Source organism: Bubalus bubalis, chromosome 10, assembly GCF_019923935.1.
Source record: "Bubalus bubalis isolate 160015118507 breed Murrah chromosome 10, NDDB_SH_1, whole genome shotgun sequence".
NCBI classification, from domain to species: Eukaryota; Metazoa; Chordata; class Mammalia; order Artiodactyla; family Bovidae; genus Bubalus; species Bubalus bubalis.
Window position 1 is genome coordinate 61,745,012 of NC_059166.1, and position 24,303 is coordinate 61,769,314.

Genomic DNA, 24,303 nt, shown 5'->3' on the forward strand with positions numbered 1-24,303 from the left:
GGGGGGAGACTTCCTATGGATAGTAAATTTCCCCCGTAACATCTGGATCCTTTCCTAGCCTTACAGGTGGGGTCCTGAGGTCTCCTTCCAGTCCTTGCCTGTTTCACATTTTCTCTAATTTCTCAGGTCCATCATGAGAGCTATATATAAAGACTAGGGTCCAGACCCTTTGCCTAGTGATTTCAAAGAACAGGAATAAAAGAACCACCCGAAATGCTCAATTATTTGAGCATTTTATAGGGGTCAATTGATAGCAAAATGGTGTTATCTGTGTTTCCCTGCCTTTTGTTTCCCCTCTAGGGTCCCAGGGTAATAGATGCAAATAAGCAGTGAAAAGTCAAAAGGCAAGCGATGGGCAGAGGCTGGAGGTGGGGGAGGGGAGCAGTCATTGAGTCTGGATCAAGGGTCATGGGATAATCAGAAGCTGCCTAGATGTAACGGTGGTATCGCTTTAGCTGAGAATTGAAAAGAAGGAGCCACATGCCCCAATTGCTGGGTCTTACCTGTGGTCACTTTGAAAAAGCCATTCTTACCAAACAAAGACGCTCAGGTGACCTGACAAAGAGCAGTGCAAGATAAATCCTGAAGGACCACCTGTTCGATAAAGGGAAAATAGATTTTAAAAATGAAAAGCAGAAACAGGGATTTCAGAACCACTCAGCAACTGCTCTGATAATTCCAGACACAGCTGAAAAGCATGCTGGATGGAGGATGATATATTTTCGTCCACGTGGTAGCTGTATTTCAGGCTGATGTGGAATCTGTTGCCGTAACTGTCATGCAATCCATTAGGCCCCTGAGTGAGGGCAGCCATTAATCAGGCAGGAGATCAGCCCCACAGCCTCACACGCTTGCGGCTCTGAGTGGCTCTGACCTGACATCGTTTAAGGCGATGCTCATGGAGGCCATAAACATGATTCGATTCCCATTATCTTCGTGTTGCATGTTTGTTACCGTTATTCTTTGAAGACTCCAAATTGGATATTAAAAATTTATGATATATATAAAGATTTGTATGGAGTGAAAAAATAGCTGCAGCAAATAAGTCCATCTCATTCATCAGAGATGTGTGAGCTGTCAGAGGAGCCTGAAGAGGGATGGAGAGAGCCCCCTGCTTGCCAGCTGAGGAGGATGGAGACTTAGGAGGAACTTTGCTGCGGAAAACAGCTTCTCCCTTGGCCCACACGCTAAGTGGGAATTTAAATACATTTTGTTAAAAGAACAAAGTAAAACGGGTGTCACTGCAGGATCCCATAGTCAGTCTTCAGTGACAAGCTAATGAAAGGGAAGGCAAGGGATACAGATGCAAAGATTAGGAGCAGTGTTGAGTTGAGCGAGTGCCTGGTTCCACACACCCATGTTTCTGGGTGCCTGGGATGTCGCAGAGCAGGGAGCCTGAGGCCAGGTAGGAGTCCCCAGTCTAGGAGAAATTTCTCTGCCCAGGCTGCATGCACACACAATCCTGTCCACGCCCCATCCGCCATCTGATATTCAGTGACTTGAATATGTTCTTACGTAGATGTAGGCAGTTCAGAGTGAAGAAAGCGCACTTCCGGGCCTTGCCTTAAGGAAGGGGAAGGATTAATGAATCCATTCAACATATATGTGGAAAAGGAAATGGCAACCCACTCCAGTATTCTTGCCTGGAGAATCCCATGAACAGAGGAGCCTAGCGGGCTACAGTCTATGGGGTCGCAAAGAGTAGGACATGATTGAGCAACTATCACTCGCCCACTCGACATATATGTATAGGCTTGTTCTACCAGGTACTCGCTGAGCATGGGGCCTTTGTACATAATGCATAGCCTCTGCCCATTCTGGTTGGGAAGATAAGACAGGAGTCCTGAGCAGGGTGAGTTACACCAAGGTGTCCTGGATGGACTTGGGGCACTGTAACTAGGTGAGATAGAAAAACAGAGCAAGGCACCAGGTTGGTTAATCCAGGAACAGAATTTTGGGGATGAGAGTTTTGTAGGCAAAGACCAGAGGCTAGACTGATTTTTCTTAGGCGAAAGTCCAATCTGGGTGGGGTAGAGGAAAGAAACATGTGGGAAAAGGCATTATTGGCTAAAGTCCAAATTGGGTACTGATCTGCAAGCTAAGACCCTGATGTCTAACCACATGGGAGGGATGTGTGTTGGGCAGAAGTGCATGGAATAGTGAGAGGTCAAAGTGCGAGGCAGATGTGATCAAAGAGCTCCAGCAGAGGCTGAGACGCAACATGGCAAGTACTTCTGGGTTTGGGGGCAGAACACTTCCTCTGGGCACTGCAGTGCAAGGCAGAATGTCCGGTTGTTAGGGTTAAAGGATAGGAACTCATTCATTCATTCTCCATGTATGTGGCCTTTATAATACGACAGGAACTAGATGAGGCTCTTACAGCTTGCAGCTGAATAGACCGCAGTTTCTGCGGTCTATTCACAGGACCACACAGATTCGTGGGGAAGGCAAACACATAGATGGTCATAGTACAGTGCAATGGATGGAGTGGATATGGAGAGGACAGAGAGGTTAGACCAGGAGGAAGAGGTCTCAGATCGGTTCCTAAAGGAGCTGCAATCTGAATGAAGGCTTACAAGATGCTTGCGGATTTTCCAGGAGAAGTGGGGAGGAGAGATGGAGTCTGGTTTTGCCCTGGTAAAATGAGGTAAGGGTCAGGAATCTAGGTGAAGGGAATGGACTTTCAGTCATGAGGACTTGGGGGTGACTCCAGAGGCCTCCCTGTGCTGTTCCAGCCCAGGGCCGGCACTGGCTGCACTTCACTGAGTGGTGAAGACACGGGGCTGATGCTCACATCAAGTTCACAGGATGCTCAGAGCGCACTGAAAGGCCATGTGGCAGCTGCCATCCTTCCTTGCTGAGCTTCCTCAAGACAGCGTGTAGACACTTAGTAAAGGAAGGACGGACCAGAAATGACGTAGCAGAAAATGAAATTCCAAGGGTTTTTGAAAGTTGTTGCCCCGTGATAAATTCCATTTCTCTTGCTAAACTGATGGAGTTAATTTATCTTTAATTTTGAAAAGATATTGTATGGCTTTTGGTTCCAAAAATTAGTTATAAAAATATAATTCCTTTTTGCTCTACAACTCTTCATCTCTAAACTTATTCCCACAACTTTGAGATGCACTATTTTTGATGTTCCCAAGTCTAGTCACCACACCACATGTGTGAGCTGACATGTGCTACATCTGCTGAAAAGTTGCAAAGCAAAGTCTGGAAGCTCTGCAGCATTCTCCCAAGCTCTGATTCTAGGCAGAACCTTTTCTTGTTTTCAAAAGAAATTCTGAAATCACAATGACACGAAAGTGTAAAACCCCATTCATCACAGGGAGGTATTAACTCTGAAGCCTAGTTTTCTTTCCACTTAAATGGCAACAGTATTAACCTTTTCATAGAGTCAGAGACATCTCGCTTTTCTGGGTAGGTAGTGGAGTTGTTTTTAGAATGTTCCAAGTTTTCTAAAGGAGTCCTCCACAGGAGAAAAAATGCTAACCTTGCTTGGATCTGCACATGATACCAAGGCTCTAGACCAAAGGAAGAAGTGGATTCTTTGAAAGAGAACTTAAGTTTGCTATATGTAAGAATCAATATTTAAAAAGTAAATTAGTGATGATTCATAGGGAAAGAGAGGTGACTAAAAAGTAGTTTAAACCAGAGGTGTTTGAGATAGAGAGGCAATTAGTTTAAGTTTCTCACATCCGTGCATGCTAAGTTCCTTAAGTCCTGACTTTTTGCAACCCTGTGGACCATAGCCCACCGACTCTTCTGTCCATGGACTTCTCTAGGCAAGAATACTCGAGTGGGTTGCCATTTCCTTCTCCAGGGGATCTTCGCAACCCAGGGATCAAAACTATGTCTCTTATGTCTCCTGTGTCTGCAGGCGGGTTCTTTACCAACTAGGTTCACCTGAGAAACCCTTCTCACATAATCTATTATTTATTCAAATATTAGGCATGGCATGAAGATAGATGCATGACTGGCAGCAAGATGGGGAAATCCCTTTGCAGTTTAGTTGAACTTCTTAATTTCTATTTAATGGCAAGAAGTGAAGGTTTCTGAGAGTAATAGATCAAAAATGCACCCTTGGTCTTACAATCACATTTGTAGTAAAATGTGATAAACAGCTTCCCGTTTGCTTTTCCCCATAGTTGGCATAAATATCTAGCATATTAGTCAGAATAAAGCTGTTGAGAATGAGACACATGGAGAGACTTAGTTCATCATGACGTGTCGACATTACTTCTGTGCAAACTGGTCACTTTAAAATGAACTCAGACACCAACATGGGTCTTGTGGCCCCAGTAGTTACTGAGAGCCCATGGCAGTGGTCTGCCTTGAGACGGACAAATAGAGGGGGCACTGTCTGTAGAGAATTCAAGAACAATAATAAAACCAGCTGAAAGTCGGTCTACTTTGTGTTATTACCATTAGTAGTGATTTTGAGAAACTCCAGTGTTTGCACACCCTCGCTGCAGGGGTCAGGGGCTCCCTCTGTCCACCCACCTTGGTATGCCATTGTCTGCCACCCAAAATGGGGCTGATACAGAAGAAGGCACTGGCTTCGATATATAAGAGGTTATAAAACATGCTGAAGTGAATCTGCATATAGGGTAAGGAAGTTCTAGTGGGTTTTATCTAACATTGCCATAGTTGATATGGAATGACAATGAAGCTTGTTCCTACAGAGCACTTACCAGGCTGCAGTCAGTGACTGGGGCCACAGATCCAGTGGTGAGAAGCCCTTAGGAAACTCTCCTAAGTTTCTCGCGGGAGACAGAAGCCACAGCAGCCAGTGCAAGGGCGCATCTGTGTCAGGCCTAAGAGGCAGATGGGAGCCTCTTGATTTGGTTAGTGAGGTTCAGGAAGGTCTTTTTGAGGATGAGGTATAGTAGGTCTTCAAGACTGTCACACTAGAAACTAAAAATAAATGGATTTTTTTTTTTTTTTTTTTTGCTTATAAGCAACTAGCCATGTGGGGCTTCCCTGGTAGCTCAGTTGGTAAAGAATCTGCCTGCAGTGCAGGAGACCCAGGTTTGATTCCTGGGTGGAGACGATCCCCTGGAGAAGGAAATGGCAACCCACTCCAGTATTCTTACCTGGAACATCCCCATGGACAGAGGAGCCTGGCAGGCTAAATCCATGGAGTAGCATAGAGTCGGACACAATTTAGCAACAAACCCACCACAACTAGCCATGTAATCTCTTCAATCTTCAGAGTAAGCCCCACTGCTGGGTCCACATCCTGGATCTTTCTAGTGTTGCATAGCTGTTCACTCCAGAGGGCCTAGGGCCTGGCTGTAGACCATCCAAATTCTCTCAGGTCTCCTCTCAATTCTCCCTTCCAGGCAAACTTCTTATATCAGTGCTTCTTGGGCTGCCTGTGCATTACTGTTACCTGACAGCTTAAAACAACAACAAAAACCACCCATGTCAAGGCCCAATTAAATTAGAATCTTGGAAACATGGCGGGATTGTGGGGGTCAGGCACCAATATGTTAAAAACCACTGCAGACGATTCTACTGTGTAGCCAGAGCAGAGAACTACTGCCTTAGATGGATTCAGTTAATTTCACTTAGGCTGGTAAAAGTAATTTAAACTTTTACATTAAAAAAACTTGCGAACTCAAAGGGGATTACTTCCCTGTGAGGTGTGTGAGTGCTTGTGTGCACACACATGAGGGTGATGGTGCTGGGTCTCCCAGTATGTCGTGTGCTTTCCGTCTCCGGTGTGTGGTGGAAACACAGTGAATGGCTGGGGGATGGCATTGCTTAGACTCAAGAATCAGGTTGATTGTCAGAGGCAGACCGTTCCAAGCTCCATGGAGTGTGACGCAGAGGCAAATGCATGGCTTAATAAAGAAGCAAATTTCTGCCTTTCTCTCTCCACTCCTAATCATTCCAACCCTCCTTTTCCTTTCTTTTCCCCTAATGTTTTATTTAACCTCATAATTTATGAGGCTTTATATAAAATCTGTGGCCCCTTTGATGAAGCACATTCAAATCTTAATGGGTTTTTGTTTTTTTGTCCTTTAAAAACAGAAAAAGCATTGTGAGCACCTTACATGTAAGTGGAATGAATGTATTTTTGCCACTAATGTTGAAAATATCCCCAGGCATCTGGTGTGTATGAATGTGTATACATAGTACATGCATAATAAACATATTCCACCTTATGAATATTTATACACAAAATACATATATATTGAATATAGACATATATATGTAAATAGTAGCCCTTGCAAACTATATGCAATGTATGTTTCCAAGCATTTGCATCATAGTGCATCAGGAATATAATAAACCTACCACCAAGTTTAGCATATTTTGAGGTGGCATTTTTCTACAGAGTTGTGCTTAGGTCTAGTTACTATCCATGTATGGGTTTTTTTTCATCACTGAAATGTTTAAGCACTGACTGAAAGTAAGGTGCTGGGTGTAGCAGGGTAAGAAAGATGAAATAGATGTGGTCTCTGCCTTCAGGAAACCTGTAGCTCTACAGAGTGCCTTAAAATTCACTTAAGAAGAATCTGACATGTTTGCTACCCATTGGCATCTTATTGCTTTTTGTACCGCTGCCTTTTATGTATACACACTGCTTAAATGGGCCCCATTTAAGGCTCTATTGGCTTACTCTCTGATGGAGCTGCAAAGTAGGACTGATGCTGGGAGAAGAAATATCATTGGTTCCAGTGCCTTGATAGCCATTGGGCATGAGCACGCTTACACTTTTTTCTTTGTCACACATAGTCCAATCCTGCAACTACATTTTCATTTTACTCTGATTTGGTGGTGGGTTGGGAGGGAAGGTACAGGTAAAAGGCACAAAATCCCAGAGATGTTTGTAAATCTCAAAAATACTTATTGTAATCCCAGTATTCCTATCATGACAGTCCACTTGCAAATTCCATCAGTTCCTTCCCTGCAATAAATAGCAGAAGCCTTTATTAAAGACAAGCTGCCCCTTCTAAAATGTACAGAATAGGGATCCCTTTCTAAAATGACAATCCCTAGTCTAGCTGAGAGCTCTGAGCGGTGCTTGTCAGGGGCAGCTTTCACGCCATTAACAGAGAAACACTACTCGGCGCTGCCACCGCTCTGTGCCGACGTATGCTCATTGTTTTCTCCCCCTCAATCCATACATCACAACAGGTAGTTCTCAGCTGTTCCCCCGGTGCCAGACATACATTTTATCTAAAGAGACAGCAGACAGAACTACCTGCTGCTTCCTGTGCGGCTCTCCCTGTGTTTCTCTCCTTTTTCCTACTTCACTTGGGCTTTTTGAAATCAGCTGGCAGGGAGCCAGGAGCTCATCATTTTAATGCAGTGCAAAATGGAATGTGCATAATTATATGCAAGCCATATGTGAGGGAGACAGCTCAGCTGTGAATTTCAGAAGGGCCAGGAAAGAGAGAGCAGTTAGGGCGATAGGAGAGAGCAGAGCGGAGTGCAAGAGTCACCCAAATGGGAGGTTTAATGAGCGCGCTGCGGACACGCCTCCTTTCACCCACCGTTTTCTTCTCTCCAACTCCAAACCAGAAACTGATGGAGATTAGAAAGGGAGGACTGTATGCAAGGGGTATTGCTAATGGGTTCTGTTAATGTCTCCATTTAAACTTCAGCTTTCTTAATTAACAGTGTAGATGAAAATAACCAGTAACTTTTAATGCAGCTTCTTAATTAAATCTTTTTTATTTTTACTGCATTTGATATAAGAATCATTGTTCTTACTAGATCATTGCTCCTTTCAGATCTTTATTTAAAAATTGAGGGGAATCAGTATATCTCTAATAGTATGACAATGCAAAATATAACTATGCAAATTGCTTTTCTTATGGCCTTGCTATTAGAATTTTTTAAAAGTGCATTATCTACAGATTGCTTAAGCATGCCAAAAAGTTTAAACACGTATGTATGTCATATAATCCTAAATGTGCAAAAAAAAAAGTCACTGAAGTCTGAAGTGGTGGTAATTTTCAGCAAAATTATTCGATTTTGTTTTGTTTCATGTCATTTAAAATATTACACCACAATGAATTTGCATGTTCAAACTGAACTATGTGAAGAAAAATAAATCCCAAATTTTGATATCTAAAAGGCGTACTGCGTATTTAAACAAATTTCTTAATGATGTTGTGATTTCTGGATTCCCGTTTGTTTAATGATCTGAGCTGTTATGCTTTTAGCTTTTTTTTCTTCCATTATTTGTAAGTCCCTAAATAGGCCATTATATTTCCCTTCAGGCTAGAGATGAAGATGGACATGCTGAAAATTTTCCCCAGCAGCACTATGCTAAGGAAACTCCAAGGCTTGCCTTCAAGAATAACTGCGAACTACTTGTAAGAATAACATACTTACAACAAGTCTAGAATGTTACTTTAGCACAGTGAAAACAGTTTTTGAAAGGGTTTGTTCATTATTACATAATTTTTGAAGTATTATAGTTTTTCTGTATAGAGTTCTTAATGCTAATTCTGATATCACTGAATATGAAGTATAAGATCTCAAATTGTTTGCACATCTTTTATATCTGATTATAGAGCTTGGATGGCCCTGTCTTTATTAGTTTGTTCTGTATAGTACTTGATTAGCAGCCATTTGGAGAATGGCTAGTAAAGTTAAAAATATAGAGAAAGACAGTTGATATATGTAAGCTTGGAGAGAGAAAAAAAAAACACAACAATTCCACCCCCTTCCCTCCTCCTACTTCCTAATTGTATACTATTTTAGGCGACAACATGGTAATATTTTGTTCTGCTAGGAAAGATAGCAGAGTTGACACGCAGTACTCCCTTTAGAATTCAAGTATTCCTGCACTCTCTTGCCAAACTCAATCAGGCGCTTTCGTCTCTCCTATGTAGAAGTCAAAGCATCGACAGGATGCGGGGATGTTTCCAAGTCGTGCGAGAGAGGATCTCAGCTGTGACAGGGACTCTGTTCCAACGCAGGGTTAATTTGCTGTTCATTTTAGCATTTACAGTGAGACAAGATGAAAAGAGAGCAGGAATGCCTATTATATTTCTATTAAATGAATCTGTTGGGACCTAATGTTCTTGATTAGCTTTTGAAAACGAGTGCTCCGCAATGCATTTTCTGTTTACCTAAAGTAAACAGAGAATGAATTGTCATTTATTTAGAGATTCAAACACTGCTTTTGAAAATGAAGCTTTATGAGGGATCTAGCTATGTTGTCCCTAAATGTTCTTTTCTTTTCAATTGCATTAAAGCAAAACATTTGCTCCAACTAAATGAAAACACTGAAAGAGAATGAGGATGCTCACTTGTAAGATTCTGAGGTAGTCTCATTTCTGTTTAGTTTTTTGGCGGAACACATTAGGAAATCGCACATGTAAGAGTCTTTGGACTTAGCTCTGATACCAACTATTCATTAAAAATAAAATGTCCAAAGAGCAGGAGAAGAGAGGAAAATACAGTTCTTACTCGTTCTAGCCACAGTAGCTAGATGTTGACAGTAAGAAACTCCTTCCCCCTCCACAGTCTGCATGGTTACGGTAGCATCACTTACTGTGTGTGTCGTCCCTTGACCAATCAATCTGCAGGAAAATTTACTGCTTATAAATGCAATTTTTTCCTGAAATTTTAACTCACCTTGTATTTTATCCTAGGGCTCTTAAACTTCCAGGGTTGCTAGTGTTACCTATTTCGGGGAAACCCTTTTCACTTATTTCCATTGTAATGTTTCACTCTGTAACTCTGGTTTTCTAGCAGAAGACCATAGGGGCCATTTATTCTATGTTTTGGTATTAAAATGCTTTGGGGGATAGCTTACTTCTTTTTAGAGATTCTGTTTATAGTAATATGCCATATTTTACTTTTTTCCTATTTACTGGAAAAACGAATGTGCTTGAGTCTGGATTGTGGTCAGTTTATACTGGAGAAAGTAAAACATACATGTGAACATCTTTTCCAGCTATCTTTAGAGAAAATATATGTTTATTCATTGATGTGCTTAAACACAGTATCGTGTTGGCAGTAGTTTCGAGAAATCAGTGCAATCTTTGTCCTTCTAGTAGCTATTAGAAATACTTTATTTTGGTCACCATAATTTCTTGTGATAAGAGAAAAAAATTAATAGAGTGAAAAAACAAGTGAGCTTATTTCTCCAAGGAGAAATGTAATTTTTTTCAGCTGCAAGAGAAGCGATGGTGTTTCCTGGTTATGAATCTCTGAGAAGTTATGCTTCTCTGTGAAAGAGATTTGTTCCTTCATAAAAGAGGAAGTCCTTGGAGTTTTCTTAGTGCAGCTTAGGGCAAATTTAAAAGACTGTGAAAGAAGATTGCAAGCCCTGCTCCAGAGGGCTTTTCTTAGCTTGAGAGTGAGTCTGCCCTCCTGTGCAGTTCACTATAACAGGCGTGGGTTTAGACAGTGGGGGAGCTCTTTGAGGGATGATGATGGCTCTTGGGAGAAAGCGTCAAGGGAATGGATTATTCTGGGTTCCCAGGTAATCAGGGACACATGGCTGGAAGGTTAACCCTCTGGCCCACAGCTGCTGACAGAAAGTGCCCTGGCAAGGGAGACAGGACATAGCCTCTGACTCTGTTACTGACCGTTGATGGTCTCTGCCCTCCTTCCCATACCCCCAGTCTCTGCTTCTTGGAAGAGGAGGAATATTAAGTAACCTAAACAAAAGCAAAGTAGAAGCGATGCCTAGAATGCACAAGTATGGGTAATCAGAAGGCACTGACAAAGAAAGCATTGGCCGAAAGAAAAATTTGCCACTCAACTGTTGATTTCCTGTAGGTACTGATTTGCCCATTTAAACCTCAAACCATGATATGTGCCTTCACACTTAACGTGCAGCACAAATGACTAGATGTTTAGCTTGGTGGCCAAGATTCCTTGCTTGGTGATTGTGCAGCAGTTTCCTTATGTTTTCTTATTAGTTTTGAAAATGCAAGGCTGTCAAGATGAGTGACATAAGATAAAATGTGCATATTATTTGATATATCACAATTCACTGTGGCCCCACCTACCTCTTCATAAATAGATGTGTATACACACACACACTCCTCAGGGTATTTTGCTGGTCTGTCTAAGCTTATGACCAAAGCAAATAACTTACAGTAAAAGACAATGTGGGGAATTCATATCCCTTCCCTGAACAATATAACAACACAGGGGATTTCCCTTGTGGTCCAGTGGTTAAGATTTTGCCTTCGAATGCAAGGGTGCAGGTTCGATCCCTGGTCAGGGAGCTAAGACCGCCTGTGGCAGAAAAACTGAAACGTAAAACAGAAGCAGTATTGTAACAAATTCAATAAAGACTTTTAAAATGTTCCATATAAAAAAATCTTTAAAAATCAAAAACAATATAGCAACATAGCTTATGAGAGCCCAGAGGAGGCAGCATTTAGGGCCAGCTTTGGTGACCAACACTTGTCCTAAATTACAACTCTGTTGCTGATCCCTTTACCGTTATTGCTTCATTCTTTTGGGACTGGAAGTCCTTCTTATTTCCCCTATTAAAATGCTCATACTGATGGTGGGAGTTGGATTAAGAGCCAGAATGGGAGGAGGGCCTCGGTCATACCAGGAGCTTACACCTTCTTGTTAGTCAGTATTCACTCAGTTCTTGAAAGCCACCTTGGGTAAGACCTAGCAGCATCTTAGGTAAGAACTGAGCCCCAAGTGTTCTTCGGAGCAGTTCAGAGAATACAGAGAGTGTCAGTGTATTCAGGAATAAGGTCAAAATATAGTCAAAGATGTGCAGAAACCAGTGTGGTGTAATTTGGTTGGAAAGAAACTAGGTTCAGGAAGTCTGAAAGGGAAAGGGGAAAGCAGCCTATCTTCTTTAGTTCCAGATTATGGATCATTACCTAGACAGTCTGATTCCTTTTGGCTTTTCCTTAGGCTGTTGAGGGTGGCAGTTTTGCAGAGGAAAGGGGGAGATGCCCTTAGTTGGGAGTGCATACGTGTGTGCACGGGTGTCTGCTCAGTCTCTAAGTCATGTCTGACTCTTTGAGACCCCATGGACTGTAACCCACCAGGCTCCTCCGTCCATGGGATTTTCCAGGCAAGAATACTGGAGGGGATTGCCATTTCTTCCTCCAGGGGATCTTCCCAACCCAGGGATCAAACCTGCATCTGTTGCGTCTCCTGCATTGGCAGGTAGATTGTTTACCACTGAGCCACGTGGGAAGCCCCTTAGTTGGGAGGCTAAATAGAAATAGCATCAGGAAATAATGCTTTCTGGTCATTTACAATGCCAGTGTAAGGAGAAGGTGAAAACTATTTTAGTTTTGTGGCCTTGTATATTGAGCTGGTGGAGAGGAGAGATGCTGGGCAGTTCTGTGGGCTGCTTTGTCCATCTGATTTCCTTGTGGGGCAGAGAGGTGGATTATAAGAGTTGGATGTTACCTCTAGGCAGAACTGCTCTGTGTTAATTCAGTGTTCAGTTAAGAAGACATTACTGAGCATCTATGTATAAGGCATTATGCTAGACAGTGTTTGTAGGGGACAGAAGTAGAGAAAGACAGTCCCTTCCCTGAAGGAGCTTAAATTCAGTAGGAAGAACAAGGATAGTCAGTATTGTAGGCATCAGGAACATGGGCTCTCTGGTCTTCCTGGAAGTTAGAATTTCGTCTGATTTATACCATATTGCTCTGATGGTAGAGTGAAGGCTCATGGGCACAAAGGCTTAACATTTATGGTGACACATCTGGCATCATATCATATTGGTCACCATTGCGCCTCATGGACCTCTGCATTTCGGATCTTCATCTGTAAAATGTGATACTAAAAGGTAATAGCCTCAAAGGGTACTGTCAGGATTGAAAGTGATGACACATTTGACGTGCCTGGTACATAGTAACTTTCAGTACATATTGGCTGCTGTGGTCATGCTCCTTCTTTATTTCATGATTATTATTGTTACACAATGAGCTGTGGCCCAAGAGGGCACCAACAAAGTTCTGGAGTACAAAGGAGGAAGAGATTATTTCCACATGTTGTAATTAGAGACTTAACCAAGGATACTTTTGATATAGGCCTTCCAGGGTTGGATTTTTTTGTAGTTGGAGCTGGGGTATAAGGGTCATTCCCAGCAGAGGGAAATAACATGTGCAAAGGCAAGGAGGTGAGAAAGTTCAGATCAAGTAACTCACATCTCAGTTGGCAATTAAGTTGACTGAAGTGAAGGAACCTGAAGGATACAGAGTGAGCTGGCAGGCCGGTCCATTTGCAGAGGAAATGGGGTCGCTAAGAGTCAGACACAACTGAGCGACTTCACTTTCACTTTTCAGTTTCATGCATTGGAGAAGGAAATGGCAACCCACTCCAGTATTCTTGCCTGGAGAATCCCAGGGACGGGGGAGCCTGGTGGGCTGCCGTCTATGGGGTTGCACAGAGTGGGACACGACTGAAGCGACTTAGCAGCAGCAAATAACTGTCTTATATTTGGGTTAAAGGCTCAGTGGGTAAAGAATCCGCCTGCTATGCAGGAGACACAGGAGACAAGAGTTTGATCCCTGAGTCAGGATGATTCCCTGGAGAAGGAAATGAAAACCCACTCCAGTATTCTTGCCTGGAGAATTCCATGGACAGAGCCTGCCAAGCTACAGTCCATGGGGTTGCAAAGAGTCGGACATGACTGAGTGAATAAGCACACACAAATAACTGACACCATCCTATCAAGTCTAGACTTTAGTAGTTTTACTTTTGGAAATCCCTAGTACTTCTGTGGATTAAAAAATTATTATGGAAAATTCCTAACATACAAAAGTAGAGAGTCATAAAACAAATGTCCATGTACTAACAGTTATCAACTATTAATCTTGCTTCATCTACCCCTTTACCCTCTACCCACTCCACCCTTTTATTCTGCTGAAGTATTGTGAAACATATGCTTTTTTGTTTGGTTTAACATTTTTTTTTGGTAAAGATTAGCACACCGCTTATCTGGCTAGAAAGAATCCATTGAGACTGATTAAATTGGGAATTGGAGCTTTGGTATTAGGAATACATAAAACAAATGACTCTTGGTTATGCAGTGCGCTCTTCCCTCCCTGCTCAGCACAACTCTGTGAAGCTTGGATGGTCAGATGGAGTGTTAAAAACCCTTAAGGTGAAAGACATGCCACAGTGCTAGTGATGACTTTATTTTCTTTACTGTTGGACCCCTGGTTTTATTGTTTTATTTATCTTTCTTTTGAAAAATTGATGTATAGTTGATTTACAATATTGTATTAGTTTATGTTGTACAGCAAAGTGATTCACTTATGTATATATACATTCTTTTTTATATTATTTTCCATTATGGTTTATCACAGGATATTGAATGTAATTCTCTTTACTACACAGGAGGACCTTGTTTTTATCCATTCAATATAGAATAGTTCTCATACACCCCTGGTTTTAAATGTATTTATTTACAAATAAGATCTCTTTAAGCTTACCTCATGCGAAGAGTTGACTCACTGAAAAAGACCCTGATGCTAGGAGGGATTGGGGGCAGGAGAAGGGGACGACAGAGGATGAGATGGCTGGATGGCATCACCGACTTGATGGACATGAGTTTGAGTGAACTCTGGGAGTTGGTGATGGACAGGGAGGCCTGGTGTGCTGTGATTCATGGGGTCACAAAGAGTCAGATGCGACTGAGCAACTGAATTGAACTGAACTGAAGCTTACATGGGCAAGAAAATAGGACAAAATTTATGATCAAAATTTAAAATTAAATGTAAGAAATACATTTCTACAAGCAAAAAAATAAAGATCTCTTTGCAACCCAGCCCATCTTACCAGTACATGTTGACTTCATCACAGCAGTGAGGGGGAATTCTGGATTGCTGTCAGATATTAGCTATTGCTAGGACTTTCTAGCTAGATTATGGAATCTCAATGAGAACCTCCAAAAGGATGATAGAAATAAACACATTTCACGTGAAACTTGATAGGCTTTTCAAAATAGGTATAATTGGCCGAAGACCTCCCTTAATGCTGCTAGTCTAGCAGAAAGCCAGATACATGCCCTGGTTCAACTTGATTTGACACACTGTTTCTTTGACGTTACAGCTGAGCAGCCCAGGCATTGAGGATTAAAATTCATGCTGACACACTTGGACTCCCATAACATCAAATAAAATATCATATGACCTGTGCATATGTAGTATGCTGTGTACCCGTTTCCTGAAATAGTCATTGTAAAAACCCCAAAGATGTAAAATGACCCAGAAATCCCCAGGGATTGGTTGCTGTCTAGAGAGAGTTGGCCTATCCAACCTTTTTTTTTTCCCCTCCCTCACCACCCCTACTCCTGACCCCTATAGTCTAGAGCTATTCTGGTGTTCTCTGAAGGGTTCTCTGAACTAATGTTTTTAGAAAAATAAAACTTTTTAGAGAGGAGAGGACCAATCTTAGACTAAGCAAGGAGTAGTTCTGCTAGAGGTGGCCCCAATACATTCTCCATCTAGACCATCCAGACTTTAACACAGGCAGAAGAGTGGATTCTGCCTGAGCTGTCCTATTTCCCCTCACATTCCTGTTTCCATCTGTGCTGTTGTTTCACCCTCTTTCCAGCTGGCCCTGCTGCTTCTCTCTTTCTCTTTTTAGCCCTTTGGCTCCCATGACTGCCATGGTCTTGTGATTCAGAGCCTTTTCTTCTCCTGTACAAAGACCCTCTCCCACAAAGACTGTCTCCCTCACTTACCACCCATGCAAATCATACTTTAACTGTCTCTCTTTAGTTTCTTTCTTTGGGAGAGAAGCTGCAGGAAGGCTGGAGTTCCCGTGCTTCTGCTCTGGTGTAGGTACTTTTCTTGGGATGAGATTTAATTGGAGACCCCTGGTCCCCTGTAAGCTCCCTTTTCCAAGGCATGGAGATCTATCTTTGCCTTTACCAGTTTGGGGCCATTGCACAAAAAAGATAAGAGGCATATGGTTTGGTGTTCATGTTGACTTACATGAACAGTACATCACAGTGGTTCTTGAGAGAGACATGGAGGACCATGTATTTTTCAGGTAAGAGTGGGTGTCCCAGCCCTGCTCAGCAGACATACCAGCTGTGCAAGCTGGTCAAGTTTCCCTGAGCCTCAGTGCTTTTATCAATACAATGAAGATAAATATAGTACCTGCCTCATTGGTTTGTTTTCAGGAATAAGTGAGATCATGTATATGAAGCACTTACTATGTCTGACATATACTGAGTAAAAGTTCAATAAGCCTTAGTTTTATTATTAACAGAAAGGATCCAGAAAGTAGCATTAATTTAAGCAAAATCTTAAGGCAGAATCTGGAAGCACCTGCCTTTCTTCTCTACTAGAGTCTCTTCCCAGTTGGGTTTGTAGAAGCCCATAAAATATTTAAAATTAGATATTTTAATTTAAGAAAAAACTTCAGAGAAACTCTTGAACATCCATTCACTTGCCTATATTTATGTCAAGAACACTACAGATCCCTACTGGCTGCATAGCAAATGTTTCTGATTTGTAAGGTACTGTAATGTTAGGGTAATTTTCAAAGAAGGATTTAAAACCTCCCCAAAATAGTATGGTGTTAGGTTGAAGAGCTTGGACTCTTGAACTGGACTATTTGGTTTAAATTCAGGAAGCTCCTTCACTTCCCCCACTGGCTATGTGACCTTGGGCAAGTCACTGAACATATCTCTCTGTCCATGTCCTTGTCTGTGAAATAGGGAGAACAATCATATCTGTCTGGTAGGGTTGGTGTGAGGTCTGAATGAATGAATACCCGCAAGATGCTTAGAACAGTATTTGGCAAACACTTGGCATTCCATTGAGGTTGTTGTAACTAAGATTATTTCTTTCAAGGTTGTCTACTTACTAGCACATCATAGAATACCACTGACTGAATTTTCTAGCAATTGATTATCTGAAAGTCTTGAGTATGAATATTTGCAAGCAAAAGCCATGAAATTTCCTTGTGAACAATGAAAGGAACAAGGTATATCATGCAGATAATTCTTAGAGCTAAGCTTTAAAAAAACTATCAAAGAAGATTCTATGGGATCCAAGACCCCTTCATCTTGCCTTTCCATTTAGTAGTACAATTGTTAATCTTAGAAATAGGCAACTATTAAGAAAATAAATGCAAAGCAAAGGAAAATATAATTTACACATGGAAGTATCTGCAATAGCAAATGAATGTGCCTCTGATAAACTTGTTAAGGGAAAGAGACAAGAAACCATCCTTTGTGGGGTGCCTCCAGTGCGCCACTGTGCTTGGTCTTTACAGACCCTTTTTGAGACCCTGTATGCTCTATACCTTTGCTAGTATGTATTGTTATTATCAGGGCTTCCCAGATGGTGCTAGTGGTAAATAACTCACCTGCCAATCAATGCAGGAGATGTAAGAGAGACACAGGTTTGATCCCTGTGTCAGGAAGATCCCCTGGAGAAGCGCACAGCAACCTACTCCAGGATTCTTGCCTGAAGAATCCCATGGACAGAGGAGCCTGGAGGGATACAGTCCACAGGGTCTCAAAGAGTCGGACATGAATAAATTCACTTAGCACAGCATGGCACACACATTGTTATTATCATTTCATGGAGGGGGGAATTACGATTTGGAGATGTTACATTCCTTGCTCTGGGAGATGGGAGGAGATGTAGTGACAGATTGCAGAGCCTGATTTGATTCACATCTCTGTGACCTGTGCTCAGGCCAAAATACTGCCAGCTTCTCAAGGTAGGGACCAGGTCTGATATACTCTTCCATCTGTGGGTGAGAGAAAGGGTTTGTGGGATGAATTAAGCAACCAATCCAGAATCACTCTTTCTGGCTTCTTTATGGTAACAGTTCTTTGGTAGAATTCTGAATCCAGAAGGAACATCTGTGGGAATGTTAGGAAGGGGAGTTTATTCAGAAAGGCATGTCAGTGTTTGAGAATTTCCAGTGAGCACTAAATTGTAGGGAAAGGAACCAAAGTATATATTTTTAAATTTGGTAGTCTATAGAAAATATAATTTGCAGTGTGTAATAAGCATTTGAGTGGGTTTTTTTCAAATCTGACAACAATAGATGGTATTTGATAAATGTTAAATCTTCTTTTGAAGATTTTTATTCTTTTTATGATCAGTAAAGCCATTTCAAAAAAACTTGGCTTCTTTTGATTTGGTGGAGTTGTATTCTTTGGGATGAACCTGGTAAACCAGGTTTAAACTGATCTTGCCTTCAAGACCTCTGGCCATCAAGTAGCATACTGGAGATAAGTGTCAGTGACATTTTCCTTCATTGTTTTAATTGCTAAGACTCAACTATTACCTAAAGTACCAAAGAGAATTCACCTCTGATGGCTTGATAGAAACTCTAGATCATATATCAAACAAAACCAGAAAACCAGACAGGATATTAATTATCAATATAAAGGTGCCCAAGAAACCAGCCGGAAATAATATTAATCATATTTAGTCATATGCTTGGTTTGTGGCTAGAACAAGCTAACGAAAGTCTCTTGGGAGAAAAAGGAAAAGGAATAAAAAATATTTGGACTTGAGAAGAATGACATACATGAGTAATAAAGGAGGCAAAACATTGGAGATGGGGATGTGGAGGTGATGGGGGACTGGTGAGAGGGAATTTTAAGAGAGAAGAAAGAAAGAAGACCATGGTGAAGCTGCAAATAAGGTCTTTAATGTATTTTCCCACTGCATTTGGCTTGGAATGCCTTTTGTGACCATGTTTTTTGCACACTTTCTGCTCTTCTGGTTTGAGGCATTGGACTTTCCTGGAGAGCTCTCTTCTTAGCTTCTCCTCCCTAGCCATATTCAACCAGAAGTTGAGATGCCCTCCTTTAATTCCAGACAAGGCTCCCCTGGCTCAGAACTCTGAGACAAGACCTTTGTCTTTACTCACTGTACCCTTGACAACCATGCCTGCCCACCCCATATTTTATGATGCACCCCCCCCAACATGTTTACATCTCAGAAATGGGATTTCGTGTTATAATTGATGACCTGTCATTTTTTAAAAATTGGCAATGTTTTTCCCTGCTGATATAAAAGAATAGCATCTTAACAATCAGTGGTGATATAGATTCTATGAACTGTGGAAGTAGGTACTCAAAAATTATTTGTTGGATGAATACATGAAATAACATATTCTCCTGGTTCTAGTTCAGATAAAAACAAAATGCCTAAGGTTGGGTCTGGATTGTTCATGGGCCACGGACAAAGTGGAGCGGAGGGTGGGCCTGTTGTCTTGGCTGAGAATTTGACTGCTGTATACTTGCCCTTCAGTGGAGCTGATAGATGGCTTTGTTCATAACTTCAAGTGAAATATTGAGCCAGTTTAGACATACTCTCAGTAAATCAGGTTTAAAATAATAAGCACTACTTCTGCCTTAACTATTGAGAAAATTGCTTAATGTTCTATGTTGGATTATATATCCATCAATATTTCTCTTAAATATCCATGAAAATACATTGGTGGAGAAGCAATGCTTTCTCTCTCTCTCACACTTTCTCAACAGAACAAGCTGTAGATTTCATTAGGATAAAGTATGGGTTTTTTAAATAAATTGGGATTTTTTTTAACCCATCCTCATCACCAACACCATCATCTCTTAGAGAGGTTCCCAATCTGGAGAAGAGACGAGTACCCATAGACACATACATTCCCTGCACTTTGAATCTGTAATCCACCTTCAGGATATCAACCGAATTATACTCTAAATTTAACTGTGTGAAATACTCTGCTGTTTTATAGTGTTCAGATCTCAATATAGTTTAGTTTCCTTTGAATGGAAAATTTGAATCTGATTCTGATATTGCAGCAGAATCTGTTATAGTCTTCTTGGTGTGAACACGGAAGGGGAAAAAAACCACATAAACATTTTTAAATGTCAGAGCCTGAGTTAGGAAGGGAGGCAATATTTAAATATTGAGCATATGCTCTGATAAGACCTTCATGGGGAGATATCCTGATTATTAACATATATGAAACACTTTGGGGTCTCCATAATGTAGCCATTTCACACAGTGATGTTTTTTAATTTTTAGATTGTCTGATAACTGTTAGGACAAAAAGAGTATAAACACTAGTTTTGGCTTAGAGAAATATTTATATACTTGCCAGATAGCTTGAATCTTGACAATATGTGATATCATTGTGTATATACACATACAAAATACAATATATGGAGGCAAACATATATCCCATGCAGAAATGTCGATACATACATAAAAGAAAATGAAAATAGACTGAAGCATTACGGAAGTGCTTATGAGCCTATGGCATTTAACACATCTCAATCATTTATGCAGTATTTGATATAAATATCAAAACATAATTTGATGTTTATATATGAACACATAAAAATAAGTAACATGGAAAAATAAAGTTGTAGTGAAATTTTCATTTTTCCTTAACACTTTTATTTTTAAACAATGTTCTGTCATCAAATCATCCAAGTTAAAAATTGAGTGGCATCAGTGGAGACAGCTGGTCTTGATAATTCAAACCCCAAAGTCCTTTTCTCAAGGGATATATTCTCTGGTGTGTTTGGTCTGGATAGTTTCTTACATCTGTAATTTCTTCTGTGTAATTTGCATGAAACAATATATATATATATATATATATATATATATAATTCAATGCAATATCTATAAATATTTAAAACCTTTTCTAAAAACCTGAATATTTAGTGTCACAGACACATCCCAGAAAGTGGAATTAATATGAGTAAGTGGTTATGGGTGTGTATATGACCTAGATTTTGAAGACATTTGTCTTCCAATCAAGATGCATTTATTGAGTACCTACTCTGTCCTAAGTGCTGTGCTTAAAAGATGGTGTAAGATGTGGATCCTTCTCGTTAGGCATTTATATGCAAACTGTGCTGGTGTGAACAATGAACTTCCAATGTTGATTAAAGTGCCAGATGGGGTTGTATGATTAGAGAATAGAAATACATATTAAAGTATTATGTACAAAAGGAAGTAAAAGTTCATTTAATGGGGAAGAGATAGTGAGCTGGAGTCATCAGGAATAGATCCTCAGGGGATGTGGGGTCTGGGCTGGTTCCTGTAGGGTAGATGGGGAGAGGAAGTGTATCACAGAGGAAGAGGAGGCTGTTGATACAATGATGGGAGCGAGGTGAGCATGGAGTACAGGGGGGCCATTGAGACACTGCCTGGCATCATTGTGTGAGTGGTGAGAATAGTTAACTCAGTAGGTTGTGGTCAGATAATAAAAACAGTGAGAGCAAGGCAGCTAATTTTACACTTGGTGTTTTAGGCTATGGGGATCTGTATTAGGAACCTGAGCAATGAAGCACAGTTATGAAAGCCGTGCTTCCACCCCTTGGAGAATGGGAGCTGTGAGGCTTCTAGAAGGCAGATAGAAATCTAGGTATACCGTGATGAGGACAAATGCTTCTCACAGCTGGAAAGGCAAGAAAGAGACTACAGATGACTGTCCAAAAATATTGGTCATCAAGTTCTTATGACCATGTTAATATAAATAACTGGCAAAGATTTCATCTCCAGCCAATTTTATTATAAATTTAGATTTTGGATAAGAGTCATAATTGAGTAAGTAGCTAGTTGTGTGCAATGGGAAAAAGTGAGAGCAAAGTAGAAGCAAGAAACTGAGCTGTGATCCAGAATGATTCAGGGATCAGTGTGATTTCACTGTAAAAACACAAACTGGGGGAAGAAGGCTCTTAAATTTGAATTAAAGAGGCATAGAGTCTCCCTTCACAAGAATGTAAGAACCCCTTCTCTCAGAGAATTGCACAGAGGCAGTGCAGATTACGTGCCCTGGAGTTACACCAACCTGGCTGGGTGGTGACCAGCTTTGTGGCCGTGGGAGGGTTGGTTTCTGTAGCTATAAAACAGAAATAATAGCTGTACACACCATTTAGAGTGGCTGTAACAGCTAAATGAAATAATATATATAAAGTATTTGGTATATAATAAGCCTCAGTAAAAGGTTACTAGTAAAGGGAATAAGCCCCCCCGCCCCTTTTTGTATTTAACTTTCAAGAGAGAGAAGGAATTGCCAATAAATAAAACTCACAGGAATATTTCAATTCCTTGCTTTTTAAAAATAAAGAGAAAATTTTTACGACATATAGTTTTTGATTGTGTGAATTTAGCTTACTTTTTTACACCTTGCACGTGTACAGGACTCTAGAAGGAGAACTGGTATTTTTCTAGTAATGACCCTAAAGATTTTCAAGATCTTAATAAAGAAAACACATCTTATTGAGTTTACTGTCTTTACTAAGAGTATTAGACTAATATTAAATGGTTTGGGGGTAAAATAGTCTTACACAAAGAGGGTTTGCTAGTTAACACCCAAAATCAAATTTCTTATAATCCCACATTCCCTGATTTTCCTAATTAACTGACTATTTAAATTCTACTTTTCTTTAGGAAGTAAACACCATCACCCACTTGTTTGGGCATCTTCTTTGTTCATATGCTAATAAATTTCAGGATATATCAGTTAGGCACTTACTTATTTGATAAATCAGTTTTTCTTTGGTCTGATTTAATAGTTTGGAATGCACTGGAGACTTGATGCAGTTGTAAAAAAGAAAAGAAAAAATCCAAAATAATGTGAGCAAAATGTCATTAAGTGAACATGGTAAAGCTGGAGAGCATCTCTCTTGGTTAGAATTCCTCTTTGAAATTGCTGGTCTGCCTCTACCCTACACAGATTATCAAGGTCATGTTCAAGATTAAAATGAGCTGTGGGACAATAAATTGCCTGTTATAGCAGAGAAACATACAAACAGAAAATGAGACCTAATATCTTTCCATATGCCCTGATTTTTTTTTTCTTTCTGAGCCTAATACACCTATTTAGTCTAATTTAGCTTTAGCATTAGTTATGGTTTCTAAAATTACAATGTGTGTGAAGATTGGAATTTTTCTTCCAGCAGGAATGAGAGTGTATGTAATATGCTTTCTCTCCTCCCTCAGGGAATGGTAGAATTCCATATCTCCCTACTCTCTCTGTGTCTGGTCAGTCTGCTGTGGGAATGCCTCTCACCACACCTACTATGGGAACCATACCTCCCAAAACCAACAGCCCCATAGCCTTGCATCTAGACGGGCCCTCATGTCATCAGTGTATAAGCCCCAGCAAACAATGAAAGTACAATAATGTCTTTTTAGATTGTGAAACTTACCATATAAAGTTAATTTTAGATTTGGAAGTACGACTTTAAAATACATGGTTGAATCTTTTGGGTTTTTTTTTTAATGACTGCAATACAAAGGTTTAAAGTTTTCTATTGCAAGAAAGGAATGACTGGACTGGTAAGGATGCTGATGGTTAGAGCAAGAGACCTGGAAATAGACAAAGATTCTGGAGTCAGTTCTCCTTCACTCGGCTGCTGTATTGTCACATCTCTTTGGCTTATCCTGGCCATGCATTAACATCTCTTAACTGTTTCCAAAAATTAAGGAACTTTATGCAAGTGCCACACACAGTCAAGCTTTCCTCAAAGCCCATGTCATCAATTTCTTCCATCATTCGGTCAGCATGATTTTGGGAGGATCCCCTGGAAAAGGAAATGGCAACCCACTCCAGTGTTCTTGCCTGGAGAATCCCATGGACAGAGGAGCCTCGTGGGCTACAGTCCACGGGGTCGCAAAGAGTCAGACATAACTGAGCGACTAACACGACACACACACACATGTCATGTTCAGGGCATACGATCATCTTGGGTGGGTGTGAAGTGAGCTGCATTTTCACAGAATCCCCCGTGGTTTTTTATAAATTCTTTGTGTACTTACTTTGTAGTATAGGTAGATGATAGATATAGATAAACATAAGTATTTCTAAAATCATCTTACTATAGGCCTTGAATAGGTGCTCAAGAAATACCGACGGTATGAATGAATGAACAAACCGTCCTCATGTGGCTCCCTGTGGGCACTTTTCCACAGCCAGCTCAGACAGCAAGGTCTCTCCTGTGTCTAGGGAGTTGTCAGGAATGTCTGGAATGCTGCAGCCTTGGCTGAGTGGACCTCCTTTCTGACACATTTCTGAGTTGTCCAGTTTCTTGGGCAGAATGAATAATGGCAGAAGACGGAGGAGCCACCTTGGGGTTCTGAGAACTCTCTGGGGCTCCCTCTCTAAACTATGGTATACCTCATCCTCCCCACCACCCCAATCGTGGTCCATGTTTGTTTCCCAAATAACAGAATGGAGCCTGAAAAGAATTTTTTCCAATTTGCATTCAGCGCCTCCATATTCATGTATATGTCTGAATTTAGCTACTAGAGAAGGTATCAGATGTAGTCCTCAAGGCATTAGATTTAAAAATATGTAATTTTTCATTCTTTTTGAACTATTTAAACTAAGATTTTTAAA

At 40.7% G+C, this 24,303-nt stretch overlaps 1 protein-coding gene across 2 annotated transcripts in view; it reads left to right on the forward strand.

Annotated features, from left to right (window-relative positions):
* LOC102392299 (sine oculis binding protein homolog) overlaps positions 1 to 24,303 on the forward strand; it is a 166,684-nt gene that overhangs the window by 89,099 nt on the left and 53,282 nt on the right. Inside the window, exon 5 of one of the 2 annotated variants that reach the window (XM_025294667.3) lies at positions 8,241 to 8,336. The exons of the other annotated variant lie outside the window; for it this stretch is intronic. Within the exon in view, the coding sequence (XP_025150452.1) occupies positions 8,241 to 8,336 (96 nt within the window). The remainder of the gene's footprint in view (positions 1 to 8,240; positions 8,337 to 24,303) is intronic. 2 annotated transcript variants of the gene reach the window in all.